This window comes from Phasianus colchicus, chromosome 34, assembly GCF_987193195.1.
Source record: "Phasianus colchicus chromosome 34, bPhaCol1.hap1.1, whole genome shotgun sequence".
Lineage (NCBI taxonomy): Eukaryota > Metazoa > Chordata > Aves > Galliformes > Phasianidae > Phasianus > Phasianus colchicus.
The window spans coordinates 193137-211525 of record NC_143469.1 but is presented as its reverse complement, the minus strand read 5'-3'; the positions used below and the strand labels follow the sequence as shown (position 1 = coordinate 211525).

The following is an 18389-nucleotide window of genomic DNA, read 5'->3' as shown; positions in this document are numbered from 1 at the left end:
ACGCTTCCGCTCTCCGCGGCGCGTCGCTACGGGTGAGCAGAGCGGCTCGGTACGCCTCACCGCGCCGAGCTCCGTAAGACGCGCGAGGGCAGGCCGGCCGAGGACGGGACCGGCGGCGCGCGCAGCCCCTCGCGGCGCCCGGCAGCCCGCGCCGAGCGGCCCGACGTCCCGCGGCTCAAAGCGCCGCCGCGCGAAGCGCGAACCGGCCGCTCGGCGCCGCGCATGCGCCGCCCCGCCCCGCGACGTCGCGCGTCGCCGCGGTCGGCAGGGAGGGCGTTCCGCCGCGTGCGGCGGGGAGCTCCCTTAGCGGCGCGCGAGCGCCGGCCTTCCGCCGCTCCCTCCCTCTCCCGGCCATGGCACGGCGCACGAAGCCCGAGGTGGAGCGGTACGTCGCCTCCGTGCAGGCCGCCGCCTCCTCTCCCAGAGCGGTGAGTGCTGCGGCCCGGCCGGCGCCGCCGGCGGCGCTCCCTCGGCCTTCCCCGGGCCGCGGTGGGGGCCGCTCCCCGCCCGCCCCGTCCCTCCGCCCCTCCCGCGGGTGCCGGGCCCGAGGGCGGGCTCCTCCGGCGGGGAGTCGAAGCCGAGGGAGGCTGCCGGCGGGCGGGCGCGGAGTCGCCTCCTCGGAAACGCGGTTCGCCGCAGCTGCGCGCCTCGGAAAGCCGCTGAGCCCTCGGCGGCTTCGGAAGGAGCCCGGCGGCGGGGCGGAGTTCGGCTCCCTCCCGTTCCGTGCGCACGGTCCCCGGGCTTCCGGCCTTCCCTCTCTCGAGGAGCCGGAATAGGGAACGCGTGCCGTTCGGCTTTGGGCTCGTTTGGCCGCTGTGCGGCTGCTGTTGCCGTGGGTGCGACGGCGTTGTGAAACGCCGGCAGGAAGAGAGGGAGAGGCGGGGGGAAATAGCTCTGCTGCCTGCGTTGGTGGCTGGGCAGCCGGGTGATCCCCTGCTCTCTGGAACGACTGGCTGTGGAGCGCGGTCGGTGATGGAAGTAGCTGCTGGTCTTCCTGTTGCGTTGATTTTGGAGAGGAGGGTTGTGCGAGGCTTCCGGCGTTTCTTTTGAAGTTCCTTTCCAGCCCCGTTTACGAGGAGGCGGGGCAGGCGAGAGAGGAAGGTGACAGAAGCATGGACAGGAGGAGCTTGATTTGTGGCATTTGTTTTCTTCTGCAACGTAGATAGGTTGCAAGAGAAACAGCTTGTATGTAGCTGACCCCATTCTCCTCTCTTTAGTCGGAAGTGTGCTTGTGAAAAGTAACAAGTGTGAGGACTTGCTTTGCTACTAACCTCAGTTTCGCTTTGGTAGCCTTTGCCAGTTACTGGGAAGAAATGTTATTTTCTTACTCCTGTGTCTTTCAAAAACAAAGCCCAGAGTACAAGGAGTGAACTGGAACTGATAACTGTGAAGACACTTTAGGAAGTATTATGCACCCCTGGAAAGAAGGGTCTCCCTACTCAATTACTTCAAAAGTACTGTATATTTAAAATGTACCTTTTGGTTTTTTTTTTCTCCAGAGATCGTTAAAAGGATTCTTTTTTGCTAAGCTGTACTTTGAGATAAAAGAATACGAACTTGCTAAGAGGTAATAAACGTTACGTATGTTGTTCTGTTCTTTAAAGTGTGATGGGAAAGCTAAATGAAGTAGAGTGGAGAAATGAAGACCGTTGTCATGCTGTTTTAAGGTAGCAGCAAATGGCAGAATGTGGTGCCATTTAAATCTTCCTAAAACAGCAACTTAAAGCATGGGTAGTTACGTGGTGCTGTAAAAACCCATCCGGTAGAAATGTCTTTTATGCCATCGTGTTACGTCCTTCCTACAGTTTCTGTGAGCTACTGCTTTATTTAATGAAGGCCAGTGCTTGCAGGCAAATATGCAACATCTGTACGTGTAGCAATAATGTTGTGCCTTACTTGAAGATCTAGATCAAGCCCCTTGAACTAAATACGGCTAACTGTCCTGTATGACAGATTAAAGTCCCACGTTAGCTGCAAGGTGTGGGGGGACTTGTAATACTGAGGAATACTGATCCTTCTGGTTTTTCTTTCTTTATTTATTTACTCTGTAGATATACATCTATTTATCTCAGTGTCTGAGAGAGAGATCCCAAAGCTCACAGATCTATGAGGCTCAGGATAACACGGAAAAAGCTTTTGGGTGTTACAAGGTAAGCACCTCACTCACCTCCCTGATGTCCTGCTTTATTCCTTTGTAAATGGACTTGATCTTTGTGCTTCCTGCTCTGATAGTCTTCTTCCTGCTGCCCTTTGGACTAAGAATATGTGAGCCCTGTAGAATTCTGCAGTAGGGATTATGGTGACAGCAGTAATCCACCTGCTACTGAAAGACTGGACTGAGAGTGTTTTTCAGTTGCATTGTTTGTTTTCTTGTTAGCGGTGGGCTTTTTGTTTGTTTGTTTCCTCAGAGGTAGAGGGAACGGGGCAAATACAGTTCCGATTAGGTAAGCATATAAATGTGAACTTCACAGTCTGTGTTTCATTATTCAGGCACCGGGGAGGGAGAGGATACACACAAAAGTCTTGTTGCCAGCACAGTGACTGAGTGCCATCAGCCTTTGTGACTTAATTCTGTTTTCCGGAAGCCTCCGTATTAGGTTAGGCTGGAGATACCCCTGGTCTGGCTGTCTGAGTAGAGCAGCAGCGGGTGGTAGAGGAGCTGTTTTTGACATTGTTTCTCTTACGGTGTTCTGAATTCCAGCAGTTGTCTGTGTGTTACAAACCAATGGTGGCCTTTCAAAAGGGAGGCTTTTCTTAAAGCAGTGAGAAAGTATTTATTGATAGTTCTAATTTGACTTGCTGGGTCTGTTTAATGGGGGACATGTTTGACATGTTTTCTTTCTTGTTCTATGTTGACTGCAAGATCAAGTTACTAGTAACGTTTTTTCTTATGTGTATGCATGGGGAAAACCAGCGTTCTGTGGAGCTGAATCCAATGCAGAAAGATCTTGTACTGAAGATTGCAGAGTTACTATGCAGTAACGACATCGCTGATGGAAGAGCAGAGTACTGGGTTGAGAAAGCTGCCAGGCTCTTCCCTGGGAATCCTGCTGCTTACAGATTGAAGGTAAATTCCAGCTTCTGATCTCTGTTCTGTGCCTAGAAGAAACCTTAGTTGCGTCAAGCGATGGGAAAACCATGGTAGTAATATTATCCAAGAGGTCAAGATTAGATAGGTTAAGTATTGTCTCTATTACATGACTACACTGCTTTCTAGTTTTTTTTAATTTGAGTTGAAAACTGTCAAGTGTAGGAGATGCTGTTATTCCCTAATACTGTATAAATGCTTTCAGTCATACAATCTCACTTTTGTACAGGTGTTAGTTTTCTGGAGCGCAACTGCAATGAAATTGAAGTCTTGAGAGGCTTGTGCTTTGGGATTTTTTGTGTGGTTATGTTATTTTATTTTATTTTTTTAGACAAGCTGTTCTGTATTGACATGTGGCATCTTTGAACCAGATGGTTTGACAGTCTTAACTTAGCATCTAACTTAGCATCTACAAGATGCAAACTCTAAAGCTATGGGTTTTGGTTTTTTTTTTTTTTTTTCCCTCACTTCTAAAATGTTTGTCAAACTCTCTGTAGCATCTACCAGCTTTCCAGAGCAGTTTGAGTAATGTAGCCTGTAATGGCGATGAGAAAACAGTCAGGTAACATAGTTGCTGAAGAGGCTCTCGTAGAGAATGAAATTTTAACGTGTTGCCTTCGTATGTGGTAGGAGCAGTTACTGGAGCGTAAAGGCGAAGATGGCTGGAATCAGCTCTTTGATATGACTCAAACCGAGCTCTATGCGAGACCAGACGATCCCTACCTTAACGTCAGACTGGTTGCTCTCTACCGTTCAAATAATAGATTAAGAGATGCTGTGCTTCATTGTCAGGAGGCGGAGAAGAAAATACCTGTAGACTCCAGCTTGGAGTGGTGTTTGTGCGTCGTAAAGACATTTGAGGTATTTAATCATGTTTTGATCCTGTCATAATCTCCCATGTCCTTGAAACCGGTGTTATTCTCTTAGTATAGTTACGATGGCAGCTAATTCTCAAGTGGCTTAACTCCTTTAAATGTAATGTCTGCGGAAACAATGATTTATTTAGGATTTTCTTAAGCCTTAAAGAGTTGTTTAGTTTCTAGCTGAGGTACTAAGTTAGATACAGCAGCTCCATCAGGGAGGGAATTGCTGAGGCAAATAGTTCCTGGAATTTTGCTGCTGAAGAATACGTTAACATCTCACCTGGGAAACTGGATTATGTAGCAAGATGTTCTGGAGAAACTCTTGCCTTCATAGAAGGATGGCGGTTCCTCATTCTGTGATGAACTTTATTCTTTAGGAATATCTTGAATCAGTACAAGACTTGGAGGCTGATAAAAATAATTGGAGAGCTGTCAAGAAGGATCATCTGCTGGCCTATTCTAGCTTGGTTAAAATGACGCTTGCTTCTAGAGATGTTTGAGAAAGCAGAGGGGCCCTTGAAAGGTACTCTTTTAACTGTTCTGCTTATTTAAAAAAAGAAAAAAAAAAAAGAAAAAAATTGAATATTTTTTCTGGGTCACCGAACTTCTAGCAAGCGTCATTTTCAGTGAGTAGCTGCTTTATGGATGGAAGAGGAGTTCCTCTGTACTAACTGCAAAGGGCAAATGTTGCTAGGCTTGATCCGCAAGCTGTGTCTGAGCTAAAGGCCTCAGAGAAGACTCAGCGATAGGGGTCTAGTATAAATCCTGGGAGACCAGGACTTGGTTGAAAATGAATCTTTTCTATGTTCCAGTTTTGATCGTGTGCTTCACTCTGTGAAGCCGTGTGCGAATGGACCTGATGAGCTGTCTCGTACCTTCCTTGAAATGAAAGGACACTTCTACATGCACGCTGGAACTTTCCTGCTGAAAACGGCCCAGAACAACGAGGCACAATGGAGAGATGCATGTGAACTCGCAGCATTGTGTTATCTGAAAAGTTTCCACGTAAGTCACTCTTCAGTTTGTGCCTGTAATTGTTGCAGTTCTTGAATGCTCTCACTGTACGCGCACTGAACGCCTGCATTCCAAAAACTAACTACTGTTTTTGAGGCTGTCTCCTGGCCAAATCTTACCCTTCCATACTTGTTTAAAAGATTTCAAGTAGTGTGAAGAAAATCTCATCTGTTTCATTTGTCAGAAGTAAAGTGACTAAGGGCTAATGAGTGTGTTTCCTATAGGCTATTCCCTTCTCTGTAGTGCAGCTAAAATAACTAATATTAAGGTTAGTGGTATGGGGGGGAGGGGAATGACCTGAGTAGCTCTCACATACTAATTGCGTAAGCAGCAGAGCTTGATCAAGCTTAATTCTTTGCTTTATGGAATAAAATCAGTTTTCCCTTTTGCACAAGTGCTTGCATTCAAAACATCGCTTTCTCTTGTGCACTCTTACAGCTATTTGCAATTGTTCAGTTACTCACCTTGTGTCCTTTTCAGGAAAGAAACAAGCTTGTTTCCTAACTTTCAAGACTAAATGAGGGTGAGTTGTTTTTTGTTGAGAAGAAGCTGTAGCAGTTCTTTTCTTTCTTTGCCAGATTCCTAAACCAAAGTCAAAACTAATAAGAGGAGATCGTGCTGGGCAAGATGCGCTGGAAATGTTGGCCTGTGACCGAAAAAGCCAGTCTGGTAATAAAAACTAAGAATTATAAATGTTCCGTAGTTCCATTTTATGAGCAGTTAATGTCAGAGTTAATGGCTTGTTAAAGAGCACACTTGGCGTCTTGGAACATGCTATCAAACGTTCTGTATTTTGGCTACATATGAAATACAAAAGAGCGGTTTGATCCTGACACGTAATGGGCTTTTTCTTTTTATTTCCAGGACATTAAGATAGAATTTAACTTTCAGTGTCTCCTAGTCTGCTGGTTTCTGCCTACTAATATACTATTTGTAAGCATTGCTAGTCCCAAGTATAAAAGAAAATATTGCTCCTTTCCTGTCACTTTTGTTCCCTTCTTTGTTCCAACAGGTTTGGTTTGGTGCATTTTTTAAAAAATTTTTTTGGTGAAGCCGAGGTAGTTGTTTTCAGTCTTCACTATCCTGTGGGCTCTAGATGAAAACAAAGAAAACACCTGGCATCAGGCTGAATTGTTCCTGAATAGATGAGACTGACAGCTACTTATTTTGAAGACAATTGCAGTGTCATTATAATAAAAATACACAGTAATTCTGGAGAACTGGATTTGAAAATGCCTTGGGACTGCTGTCAGCCCATATGCTAAAAGGGTGACTTAATTATAGGGAGAGTGTAAGTTAGAAATTTGTATTTGTAAATTTGATTTGTAAATATCATAAGGGGAAATCTAGATTCCCAGCCTAAAGCAGCAGGAACAGCCCACTGCATTAAATATTGTTGTCCTTGTTTAAGTTGAGTGTTCTTATGTGACATTACGTTTTTCTAGGTCATATGTTGCTGAACTTAAGCCACGGCAAGGAAGACTTCTTGAGAGATTGTGGAACCTTTTGCAAACAGAAGTGGTTTATTTACATTGTTTGAAAGCCTGTTTGGGAGTGGAGCTTCTAAAGAGAGGTCTTTTCTCAGCACAGATGATATGGGAGATGTCAGTCCCCAAGCACCAGAGCAGGGAGAACTGAGTAAATACGATATTGATAAGAGATGCTACTTAAACTCAACGTAAGCATGACTCTGTATTAGAGGTTCTTCTACAAGTGCTTCATCTGCAACAAAAGACAAGTATCTGTAATAGCTGCTCGTGGTTGCCCTACTCAGAGGGTGCTTTGCAAGAAGTTTCACTTTCAGCTGTAGCTGAGGGGCAGTATCATCATGCCAGGTTCTGAAGAATTTCTCACATACTTCCTGCTTCCACACTGTTGTCTTCTGGTCTGCTCTGACTCATTTCCAATTGAAGCTGGAAAGTGCTTGTACGCTGGTGAGTGCTGATAGGAAGGCCCACATTATTTATGTGTAATCTATGAACACAGGTGACAGGCATAAAAATGAAATAATTCCAGGATGAATTGTGAACTAATGATATCTTCCCATTTTTTAGGCTTTGAATTTGAGCATAACAGGAATAGAATGATACCTTTCCTAACTAGGATGCAGATCCTAGCTTCTTACAACCCTTGTTTTTGCATAGGTGCTGTTTGGATGCACAGTGGTAGTCTCCAGCACCTTGCATGGCTTGGCTTGCAGTGGAATTCCATGTCAGTGTTATTCCCACTGCGCAGATCATTACAACAACTCTTTCACTTGCCCCAAGAGACATCAAGACTGGAAACAGATGCTCCTGAGTCTATTTGCCTGTTGGACCTTGAAGTAAGCAAGCTTCCTAAGTTCTTAAATGCATTTAAATGCCTGTTTTTTGTTACCTAATACCTTCTGTTTGTTTATTTTCACCAAAACAGGTTTTTTTACTCGGGATGGTGTTCACTAGCAACTTAGAACTGCAAGAGAAGTTTAATACTCAGCGTGGCACACATCAACCTCTGTTCTTACCGTTGCTGCTGTGCAAACAGTTCTGTACTGAGAAGCAAAGATCCTGGTGGGATGCTGTTTGTGCTCTTATGCAGAAAAAAACAATGTAAGGCTTCTTCAGTTTGGAAATATTGGAACCAACCTTCTGGATGGCTTCTGAATTGATTCCCATAGGTTGCGTAAAACTAGTTCCTTTTGTTTGACGTCCTTTAAATGTTAAATGTTTTTTGCTGTAGGGGTGTGAGATGCTGAAGAACTTTATAAAAATGGGCTTTACATTTCTGACAGTGCATTTGTAAAGAAGAGCTAGCTTAGGACTGAAGCTGCTTGTTATGTTCATCAAACAAATGACGTGTGAACAGATGAAAAAGAGGGAATACTAATTGAGGAATATTTCTTTTGATATTCAGACCAGACTCGGCAACCAAACTGAAGCTTCTTGTACAGCACGGAGTAAGTACTGTGTGAGCCCTGGAGAAACACGGCCTTCAGCCTGCCTTAATTATACGTTGGGCAAGAAGTCTGCAGAAAACAGTACGTTAAGATTATCTGTAAATAAGTATCATCTGTTTTTCTCTAATTTTGCAAACTTAATAGACTAAATAAAATCAGATGAGAATGTAGTATTGAGAACTGCTGCTACTAATTTTGATGGGATGTCATGCAAGGCAGTTGCTCTAGTCAAATACTCTTACCTCACTACTCTCAACTGCATCAGAGAAGAATAAGTATGAATAACACTCTACTTAAATATTCTGCGATAGTTTGAATTTCTCTTCTTCAACAGGGCGTTAGCCTTAACTCCCACGACCAGAAAGAATATACTGGAAGAAGCGTCTACTACTGGAAGACAACTTTGCTTAGCTTGAGAACTATCAAAAAGCACAGAAGTATTCCCGAACCTGCGTATCCTCTCTTCAGACATTTCCATAGTGTGGACATCCAGGTACTGATGGATTATTCAAAGATGAGAGTAAGAGGGGTTGTATGTCAGAGGCTTACATATGAATTGTTAGCTGGTTGGTTTGTTTTTTGTTTCAGTTGGCTTTGTGTGTTGATGGGTTGTGGTTGGTTTTTTTTTGTTTGTTTGTTTTTGTCATTGTACTGCTACTACTGAGATTTGGTAGTATCTTTCTGTTGAACTTCTGAGTTTTAAAACTCTGATTGGAAGATACTGAACTGCCTTAGTACCTCCTCCTATTTGACTACTGTATGGGAACTGCTGAGTCACGGCCTGAACCTCTGATTAATCACCTGAGGTGAGCAATGAGTCAGCCCTGGGAGCACAGGTGAAAGCAATTCAGCTGTGCTGCAGGAAGGGGTGGAGCCTGGCTCCACCTCTCCTAGACCCATTTAAGAGCTGACTACCAGGGGGGAAGGATCTCTCTCTCTCTCTTCGGAAGATCCACTCCACTGGAGTTTCCTGAGTGAGCCCACGATTTGGGTAAGCCTCCTATTTATTCTCTTTGTCTCGCTGTGTCTAACTCTCTTGCTTATTTCATTGTTATAACATCTTAATATTATTTGATTATATAATATTCCTTTATATAATTTTTATTGATTATACAACTACTTACTAGATGCTTACAGTCACTGACTGTTCCAAGTGTCCACACTGTGTCATGTGTGACGTGTCTTTTGCTTTGGTTGTAGGTCTTCCAGGTTGCAGCCTATGAAGAAGAGGCACGTGTAGTTTTTGCAATGCTGGATGCAGCTGAAGGCAAAATGGATGATGCTTTACTAGCGTTTGAAGCTATTAAGAATGTGGTTTCGTACTGGAATCTTGCCTTTGTAAGTTTGTAAATTGCATTACCTCAAAATGCTTTTCTATTACTTACATTCTGACTGATTATTCCTAATCCATATGCTGTTACTTAGCTTTATCAAAGAAAGGCAGAAGAGGTTGAGAGTGATGATACGTTACCAGAAGAACGCAAAGCCTATCTTGTTAAAAGAAAGCATTACCTGATGAAGATCATTGATGAAAGCTCCTCTGACCCGTCAGTAGCTGACAAAGTAAGTAAAAGAATTAATGCTTGTGTGAGTTGTCGTCTTACGTTAATGTTAACAGATGTAGGGCTTTCCTGGGGGAACAAAAACAACAAAAAACACCCAGAATTTCTGTGCAGAAAGCCTTGCAAACTGTTCAGCTGTAGATCAGAGCACAGCCTCTTGCTCTGAGGAAGAATTGCGATCATGACTTGCATTTCAAATACATTTCTAGCTGCCGGTATCTGTTAAAGCTGTAATGGAAATGCTGAATGCAGTGATCCAGGAGCTTGGAGAGAATGGTGAAGAGGGAAGTCTTGCCTCCGGAAATATCTCACCAGCTGCACATGTGGAAGTAAAATATTCAATTCCATCACCCAAGAAGTTATCTTTCTTGCCAACAAATACCTACCAGGTACATTAGCCGGTTACTCTTCTAGGGAAGTGTTACGTTTGTATAAAAAAATCCAAGTTCAATTAGTTTTTTTCTTTTCTTTCCAGTTTTCTCCTAAGACTGACTCTCAGTGGGCAGAAGATCACAAGTCCTTACTTCAAAAGCTGTGTCAGCAAGTGGAAGCTTTAACGGTAAGCAACTTGAGTCACTATATTCGATGCAGAACAGTTGATCTTTTTGTTCTGGTAAGTACTTTGTGACCCAAGCATTGAACTTCCCTTACCAGGCTACCTCTTAAAACTCAGTGAAGAGAACTGCTATAAACATCTGCTTAAAGTGAGTTCAAGAGTAAAACTTTGTTGCCTACAAACTCTGATTTGGTACTCAGGTATGGGAAGTAATCCGGAGGATTGTGTGTGCAGAAAGTTGTGCTTTCTTCAGCTTAGCTACTGTCATCTTTGTTCTGGGTTTATTTCTAGCTTCAGGGAACAGTCTCAGTTTCGTAAAGCATAGGAAGATCATAGGTTATTGCAGCACTTAACTCATCTTTTTTGTGTGTGTGTCTCAGACCTTGAACATGCTTTTAAATAGCAGAGGAGCGTAGGGATCGTTCCTTAGGTTTCCTCCAAATACCGATGTAATACGTTTACATGCTCTTAATTGAAACACTGTCTTTAATAGAATGAAATACGGGAAATGAAACGTAATAGTTCCAGTGTAAATGTATCATCTCACTGCTGGCCTGCTGGAAGCTATGAAACAGATACAGTGTCAGATGGTTATCAGAGAGCACAAAATCTTCATGAAGCTCCTTTAAGGGGTAAGTTGATGCTGAATTTTTAATTGAACACTTAGCTAAACGGAGTAAGACTTCTTAAAATGTTTCTGCAGTGTTCGGAGATGAATGAGTAAAACTGGTCCGCTGGGAAAGTTCACTCAAGTCAGTAATCACAAAAACTGGATATAAACTCTTTTCTTGGTGTTCCTTTTCAGTTGCTACCTCTGGCCCATCTGTTCACTGTAGCCAGTCACCTGCTTGTAACTCACAGTCTCTTCAAAGAACTGCTGCAACCAGTGTAACACCAACAAAGGTGAGGGCGTATGAATCCGCTCAAGCCATTTCTACTGAGGTGTTGAACTGGTTTTGATTCTGTGTGTAGCAGGATATAACTGCGGTTCCCTAGAGAGCGTTTACTAAACTTGAGGTCTGCTGGAGACAGGCAGAAAGTTCCGTAATCAGCTAAGCTTTGGGATATTGGGTTTGGGATAAACAGCCAGCAAAGCATGTTTTTAACCTGCTAACATATGTCCTCTGCTCGTTGTCTGCAATGTTCTTTTCCCCAAAATAGTATGGGGGCTTGATTTTTTTTTTTTTTTTTTTTTTTTTTAATACTAAAGAAAAATGAATCTATTCAGCTTACGCTTCTCCCCAGTCTGTGTTTTCAGATACCACTCAAGTTTTGAACGTATGATTTTAGTTTAAACTGATTAGAGTTGAAATGTAATTTTACGGTACGCCTTGCTATTAAGAGTACATGTTGCGTGGGCTTTAGCACCCTAATCCCTTTTCCTCCTTTTCCACAAGGAAGTAACGGCGCTTTTTCTTTAGGCACCTGTCTGTGGCATGCACGGACTTGCACCTCAGCAGCGTAGATACGCTCATCAACAAGCAATCCGCACGCCACCTCTGCGAAACACTTGTGCTGCCGTGTTTCCTCAAGACACGTATGGTGCACCTTTGCATTTTGATGCTCCATCTGCTGGAATCATTTCACCTCGTGGTGGTGATGATCGCTACAACTACAGCCTTCCACAGGCAACCACAAATCCACCACTGCCTGAACCAGGCTATTTCACAAAACGTGTGGTTTTAAAACCTCTAGAATCCAGTGTTAGTGCCGCACAGGACAAATTGGGATCTGCCTTTGCTAAAAAGGGAGGCCAGTGGAACTGTGACATCTGTTTAGTAAGAAATGAACCCACTGCCCCAAAATGTGTTACTTGCCAGAATACAAGCAAAACTAATTCAGAAGTATCTCTACAAGAATTTTCCTTGAAATTTGAAGGGAAAACATCAGCATGTACCTCTCAGAATCTTGCAGATGGTGAAGCAAAGCCTGCAGAGGAAGGATGTAATTTTTCAATGTGGATGCCTCTCGGTGGATTTAAATTTGGTATACAGGAGTCCAGTAAAAATACCACTAAGAAAGATGATCCATCCAAAGAGTGTACAACTGACTTGACAAACATGGATGAAAAAGACAAAAATGAACTGCCTTCAAGTAGTGGAGTTACACTCCAGTCTGAAGAAACAGCAGACAGGGACAAGAGTGAGCACACCCGTGAGAAAGGCACGTTGGTAACATCTCATGTTTCTCGTACGAATGCAGCCAAAGCATCTCCTTGTGGTAACAACGCTGTGGCTGTGCTGGAGGAAGCTACCAGGGAGAGAAGCGACCTCTGCCATGGTGGTGATGCTTCTGATGCCACCGTAGAAGCTTTAGAGGTATCAAGCACCTCTGAAATGCCAGCAAAAATGGAGGTTTCTGCTCCAAAGTTTGTATTTAGATCTGAATCTGTCAGGAGCGTTTTCAGTAACAAAGGGACATTCCCATTTGGGAATACTTCAGCCCCCGGCTCCCTCTTTGGATTCAGCTTGAATCGTCCAAGAAAGAGCGATGAAGGAACTTCAGCATCTCGGAAAGCAGAGCAGGAAAAAGCGGGAGTAGCTGAACCCCCCAAAAGCTGTAGTGCTGCTCAGAAACCTTGGGAGAGCGAGGCATCCCAGCCGGCTCCTTCGGCACAGGGTGGGCCCTCCAACTTCTCGTTTAAAATCCTGGAGAAAGGTGAGTGTTAATTGAACCAGTAATTTATTCAAGTGTGCAGCTCATTAGTCAGTCACTTGTTAATGCTGGTCATTGTGTATTACTTCTTCTGTCTTAATAGTATGTTGTTTCTTTCAGTTCTAATGCACGTCTATGAATCTTCAAATCCTAGACTTTCAACTTGAGTAAATATGAAGTTGTAGTTCTTTGCACGTAAGAACAGAAGCGTGCCTTATGCAGGACTCAGTGCAACTCTGTAGTGAGAAAGGGAGTTGCAGGTAGGATTTTTGAATCTGTCCAAGGCGTCAGAGTTGATCTTAGTGTTGCTTTTTTTTGTAGGGAAGGAGTTTGGTACTGCTAGAACCAGGAGATGCTAATATTGTTTAAACAATGAGGCGTTGTTTAAAATGTCAGGGTGAAGTGCTGACAGTGCATTTTTTGTGTTGAGCTGGCAGTTATTGTGTTCAAGGCCTCGCTCTGACTGGTAACCTACTAGAACAGCAGTTGTGCTTAAGCTTCAACTCGAATTATCCCTTCAACTAGGAGGCATCCTCCTTGTCTGCTTCCATTCCTTTCCAGTAACTTCACATCTGTCGCTTGAGCCTTTGTTTGTCGTGGATTTTCTTCTTGTACTTCCCAGAAGTGTTGTGAAATAAGCTCTATTCAGTCTCTGGTTAATATCATCTGGAGTTCCAAATGCTCAAAGTTCATCGGTAGCACACGCTGCTGCTGACTGCTTTCTGTTTCTTACTTTCTTTTTCAGTCCTTGGTTTTGCTTTTCCTCTGTAGATGATACCCATATGGCTCTTCTCTGTAGCTGTATTTTGTTTGGCGTATGGCCATCAATAATTCTTGTAACAATATGAAAATGCTGACCTGTTCTTGGTCTGAGACTTGAATTTCAAAAGGAAAGTGTATAGTGCTACTAGAACAAACAGACAACATTTACAATATGTTTACAATATTTAAATTGAGAAAAACTGTCATCTTCCATTTGGCCAGTCACTCTTTCTGAGGCTGTGAGTGTCTGTGTACTAATAAAAGGTGGCACGTATTGAGCTTCCAGAAATATAAGTAAATGTCAAAGGAAGCTAGTATTTGTAGTGGCAGTTGCAAGATTGAAGTCTTCATTACTGCATGGAGGTTCTTTGATAGCAGCAGAAAACCCAAGTGTGATGGATTTACAGTTCCTTGGTTATCCTGAATGAGTGTCTTTTTACATAATGATGTTATTTCAAAAGCTCTACATTTAAGATGTTCTGAGTATCGTTAGGTTACTTTATAATGTATGTGCCAAAAATGATCACGGTATTTAGCTGTCTTATCAGCTGTTTTCCACTAATTTTTGTGCTTTGCAGCAGGCCCCCTAGTCAAACGTGAATGTGTTACTGCTTGGGAAACTAAATCTTCTGAGCAGAAGGCTAACGGAGAAACTCCACAGGTCCCTTCTACGTCTGTCTGTGGCTTTAGTAGCAGTGCTGTTGCCTATCGTAGGCGTGGCGACCTGGTTCGGGAACGGCACGGCGACCAATCCCAGGCCGCTCGGTCCATCGGCTCGCTGACACCAATGTGGTGGACGGCAAATGGCATTTATTAGCGGGAGAAACAGCCTTATATAACCTGGGCACTGAACGCTATTGGCTATCGGGGGGGGACCCTGTCTTCCCGTACAACGCGATATCTTCCGGGCGCCAGACCCTCACTACCACAGTGTGGAGGATGCCAGTCCAGAAGGCTCTCAGAAAGAAGTAAAAACTCAAAGAAAAAGTATGAGTCAAGTCTTTACGAAAGTTTAGGCAATAAATTTGCAGTATTATTCTTAGACTATTTTCACTTAGTGAGAAATAAAGCGTCCGGCAGATTAGAAACTACTTGACTTGTTTGACTGTGTCTCAAGTCTGTTCTGGCACTGGAACTATGGTACTACTAAGAACTTAAGTTTCTCCGGGAGAGAAAGGAAACAGCTTTGCCTCCTAAAGTAGAAACAGCTTTGGCTAGTAGAATTCCTCCTAGCAGGTATGTAAGAGTTAAGTGATTTCAGAGCAGTTTCCAAGGGAAATGGTGCTTGTTTTGGAATTGTACTGCTTCAAAGGTACTTCAGTCTCTTGTTGAGTCAAAGCTGCGTGTGTTTTAAGTGTGATGAAGAATGTCTGAAAGCTTCCAACAACAATTCTTGTTTGTTTTTTTGTTTTTCCCCAGTTGTTCACTTCCCTTAATCCCTGTTAGTTAGCTGTTCTGAAACATTAGTAGCACTATAGGAAAGTTGGAGACTGAGAACTTACTATCATGTTTTTACTGTACTGCTGTTGTAATTAAATGAAGAAATTTATCAATTTCTGGAAGGGAGGGAGGGGAGAGAGAAAATGTGGCTTTTTTGGAGGGAGTCGTTATTCTTAGTGTCCAGACTTAATGTAGTTTGAAGTTTGTATTTTAGGCTCTTATGGCTTATTTGCTTACTGTTTTATTAATCGTACTGACTTAGTCTCTACAAGTAAGGAAGAATTACATACTCCATCAACCAGTGAAGCAACAGCAACAGTATTTGTGCAGTCAGCTGCCAGCAGCGGAGAAGCAGAATCCACAGAAACTGCTCGCGTGTCAGAGAATTTACCAGGAGGTGGTGATACAGCTTTTTAGGAAGTAGAACAACTTGCTTGAAGAAGCCTGATGTAGCTTTGTAAGGCTTAACTCAGTTGTTCATGTCTGGATTTCGTGTTTAACCTTAGTATGCCTAATAAGAGGAGAAGCTTGCAATGACTGTAGTCTTCTAGTTTGGCTTCCTGTAAAGAATAGAACTTAATTGCAGGTTAGTATAATGACTAAGCAAGACTGATAGAGCACAAAAAAACAGTATGTAGTGTCCTTTAATTGGAACAGTTAATCTGATGAAGTCTGCAAAATGTTGTCTTCCTCTTTCTGCAATATCTTGTCTGCCTTTCCTCATCCATTAATCATATTACGACGTCTGTTGTTTTCTTTCTTGCCTTGCCTGCTCTTTTTCTCCTTCAGAAATGCTTGTCTGTCACATGTTTCTCCAGTTCTTTCAAGCTTTTCTTTAACTGTGGAAGATGTGTTAATTGAAGGATGTTAAAAGGCAGTAATGTGCACATATAAAGTGAGGAGGATACGCAGCTGTGAGGCCTCCATTTATTATTTTCAGTTGATTCTTATTCTGATCAAATGCCAGTATTAAGTTACTTAGCAGCCTTCATAAGGGGAACACCTGGAATGCTAACAGTGCTGGGTTACCACTCAGCACATCATTCAGCAGACCTGAAATTTCACTGGGAAATATGCCGGCACACTTGATAGCTTAAAAATGAATTTCAAAGGCTGAAATCTGTTGGGCTCTCTCCTTTTGAGAAGGCAGGGCTGTTCGGTCACTTCAGTGCATGATGAGTATAGAGCTGTGGGTACAAAGCCACTGAAGAAAGGAAAACATCGAATAATTTTGGATTATGATGTCAGAATTGTAACAGTGTTGTTGGTGACAACAACTTCTGGGGGAATCACACATTACTGTGCTGTGTTTTAGGTGGAGGTAGTCTGGAGAAGAAGATGAAGGAATTCCCTTCAAAGAGAGGGCGAAATTTTACAGTTGGGCCAGAGATGCTGCTCAGTGGAAGGAGCGCGGTGTTGGAGAGCTCAGGGTCCTCTTCCATACACAGAAGAAGTGTTACAGGATCCTTATGAGAAGGGACCAAGTTCTTGAGGTGTGTGCAAAGCATGTCATCGCCAAAGAAATGAACTTAGTGCCCTCTGAAACATCAAACAGTGTTTTAATTTGGACAGCTACAGGTGATGCTGGTTAGTCGGTTGAGTGGTTTTTACAGTTCTTTTCAGTATCTTCTGTAGTTTGTTTGGCTTTGTTTTACCCTGGAGATTATACAGAACAAAAGCTGCTGATCTCTGGCTGCAGTGACTAGAGCTAAGGAAATCTCTTCTTGGATTTGTCTTCAGATGGTGAAGTGAAAGTAGAGCAATTTGGGGTCAGAGCTAAAGTTCAAGAACTGGCTAATTCTTTTGAGAGGAGATTTGAAGAATGCCAGCAAAGCTTGTCAGAGCTGCAGAAGGGCCACCTCTCTCTGGCAGCGGAGCTGTCAAAGGACACCAACCCTGTTGTTGTGTGTTTTGTTTCTGCCAGTGACGAACCTGTAGGACACACAACCACGGAGCTGCTTTCAAATATTGTCCCTCGAACAGCTGAAAATTTCAGGGCCCTGTGCACAGGGGAGAAAGGCTTGTGGGTTCAAGAATACCACATTTCACAGAATAGTTAGTGACTTCGATGTCAGGTAAGCTTAATGTGAAGGCTTTTCATTGAGAGAAAAAACCCATCTGGGCTGCAGCACTCCATGAATCCTGCCTGAAAGTGGGCTTTTCCAGTTCTTGAATGTGGTGAGAGTAGCCGAAATCAGCAGGGCTGCAGTCAGCAGCGATGCCTCAAGCTTTCCTGACACTTCTAGAGACCATCGCATTTTATTCTTGGAAAGCTATGACTTCAGGGGAATGCCACAGACTTGCATGTTAGACTTTGTTTCGTTCATACCTGTTATCTGCCTGATCACTTCTCTTTGGCAGCTGTTGGATCTGTAGGCTCTTCAGAGCCGGGTGTCAGCCTTTGGCAGCAGCAGGAGGCGGAGCTCCCGACGTATTGCAGGCAGCGTTTGCGCTGCTCAGGGCCTTGGCTGCAGCGTGCGTGCAGAGAACAGCGTGAGTGTTTGGCATGGCTGTGCAGCAGAGAATATGAAATGGTAGTTTTCTTACTTCCTCAGTGCCTCCCAGCACAGGACTCTGTGGTAGATCAGAAATTGCTGTGCGTGTTGGATTTGCTGTTTAGCAAGTGCATTCTCCTGCTGTATCTTTGTGTGTCTTTGTATTCTGCTGTACTTTGACTGCAGGAGTTTTCTTGCAGGAGGGTCAGGGCCATCCAAACTCAGTTCTGTTGTGCTTTGAGTATGGAGCTCTTTCAAGCCTTGATTCTAGGCCTAGTGGAGTAGAAGCCAACACTGTGTGAACAACAGTTGAAAAGTGTCCTTTTCTAGAAGAGGAGCAAGGCAAAAATGGTGATGTAATTCTAGCGATTCAGTTGCAGGCTTCTTTTAACTTTGTGTAGCATGGCATTTTACATCCTGTTACTATGTTTCCTACAGGTGAGTTCATTATTGGTTGCATTACTAAAGCTGTGAACAACCACTGGAAGTGCTTCTGTGATATCTGCCAACAAGTATTGGCAGGAGTTGGATTTGTCAAGAATAACGGCAGGTGGGTCTTCACCCTTCCTTCTATCACTGATAATGATGAAAATGGAATGACAGTTGGGAGGGATGTAGAGGTTATGGTTCCTAAGGCTTTCCTGCTGAGATGGAGTAACCAAAGTGTCTTTTATGAGAAAAAGGTCTAAGAATGCATCACAAAACTGAGAGTGGATATCTTAAAATGTGTGCATAAAATATTAACTACTTGTCTACTTCGACACCGGATTTCCTGTCAAGTGTGTTTTGTACCTGGTGATGTTTCAAGATCAGTAGGATACACTGTGGCAGACACTTAAAAACAAATCAGATGCAGAAGTTTTGTCATTTTTAAATAGGTTTTTGTTTTCCCAACAGGGGTTCCCCAATTTGAGTCCAGTTTATCACCTTTTTCACTAATAAATGCGCTCATTTCAGTGGGATCCTTCATGTTTTTTTTTTTTTTAGTAAACTGTGTAGCCATTGATTTCATGCTTTTA

At 43.3% G+C, this 18389-nt stretch overlaps 1 protein-coding gene across 4 annotated transcripts; it reads left to right on the top strand.

Moving 5' to 3' along the window:
- The first annotated feature begins 318 nt into the window (after nt 1-318).
- On the top strand, nt 319-17228 carry LOC149913796 (E3 SUMO-protein ligase RanBP2-like). Of its 4 annotated transcripts, XM_090128927.1 has the most exons (21): nt 319-428; nt 1500-1567; nt 2052-2150; nt 2915-3067; nt 3719-3949; nt 4764-4956; nt 5544-5634; nt 7110-7288; nt 7378-7553; nt 7858-7900; nt 8235-8393; nt 9101-9238; nt 9326-9463; nt 9672-9851; nt 9938-10075; nt 10512-10650; nt 10824-10921; nt 11440-12676; nt 15138-15272; nt 16191-16368; nt 16616-17228. In XM_090128927.1, exons 6-20 carry the CDS (start codon nt 4837-4839, stop codon nt 16346-16348), a joined length of 3129 nt encoding a protein of 1042 aa, XP_089985053.1. In that variant the 5' UTR covers nt 319-428; nt 1500-1567; nt 2052-2150; nt 2915-3067; nt 3719-3949; nt 4764-4836; the 3' UTR covers nt 16349-16368; nt 16616-17228. The 4 variants fall into 4 exon arrangements, 1 of the variants encoding a protein (XP_089985053.1); XR_016460968.1 differs by lacking the exons at nt 319-428; nt 1500-1567; nt 2052-2150; ... (5 more) ...; nt 7378-7553; nt 7858-7900 and adding an exon at nt 14017-14422 and having other exon boundaries at nt 15138-15332; XR_016460966.1 differs by lacking the exons at nt 319-428; nt 1500-1567; nt 2052-2150; ... (5 more) ...; nt 7378-7553; nt 7858-7900 and adding an exon at nt 14014-14422 and having other exon boundaries at nt 15138-15332.
- The last annotated feature ends 1161 nt before the right edge of the window (nt 17229-18389 follow it).

Excerpts from the sequence above, each read along its gene's own strand:
- LOC149913796 (XM_090128927.1), top strand. The coding sequence starts at position 4,837 with ATGAAAGGACACTTCTACATGCACGCTGGAACTTTCCTGCTGAAAACG. Across the intron at positions 7,289-7,377 it reads TTTGCCTGTTGGACCTTGAA|GTTTTTTTACTCGGGATGGT; the intron begins GTAAGCAAGCTT and ends TCACCAAAACAG. Across the intron at positions 7,901-8,234 it reads AGCTTCTTGTACAGCACGGA|GGCGTTAGCCTTAACTCCCA; the intron begins GTAAGTACTGTG and ends CTTCTTCAACAG.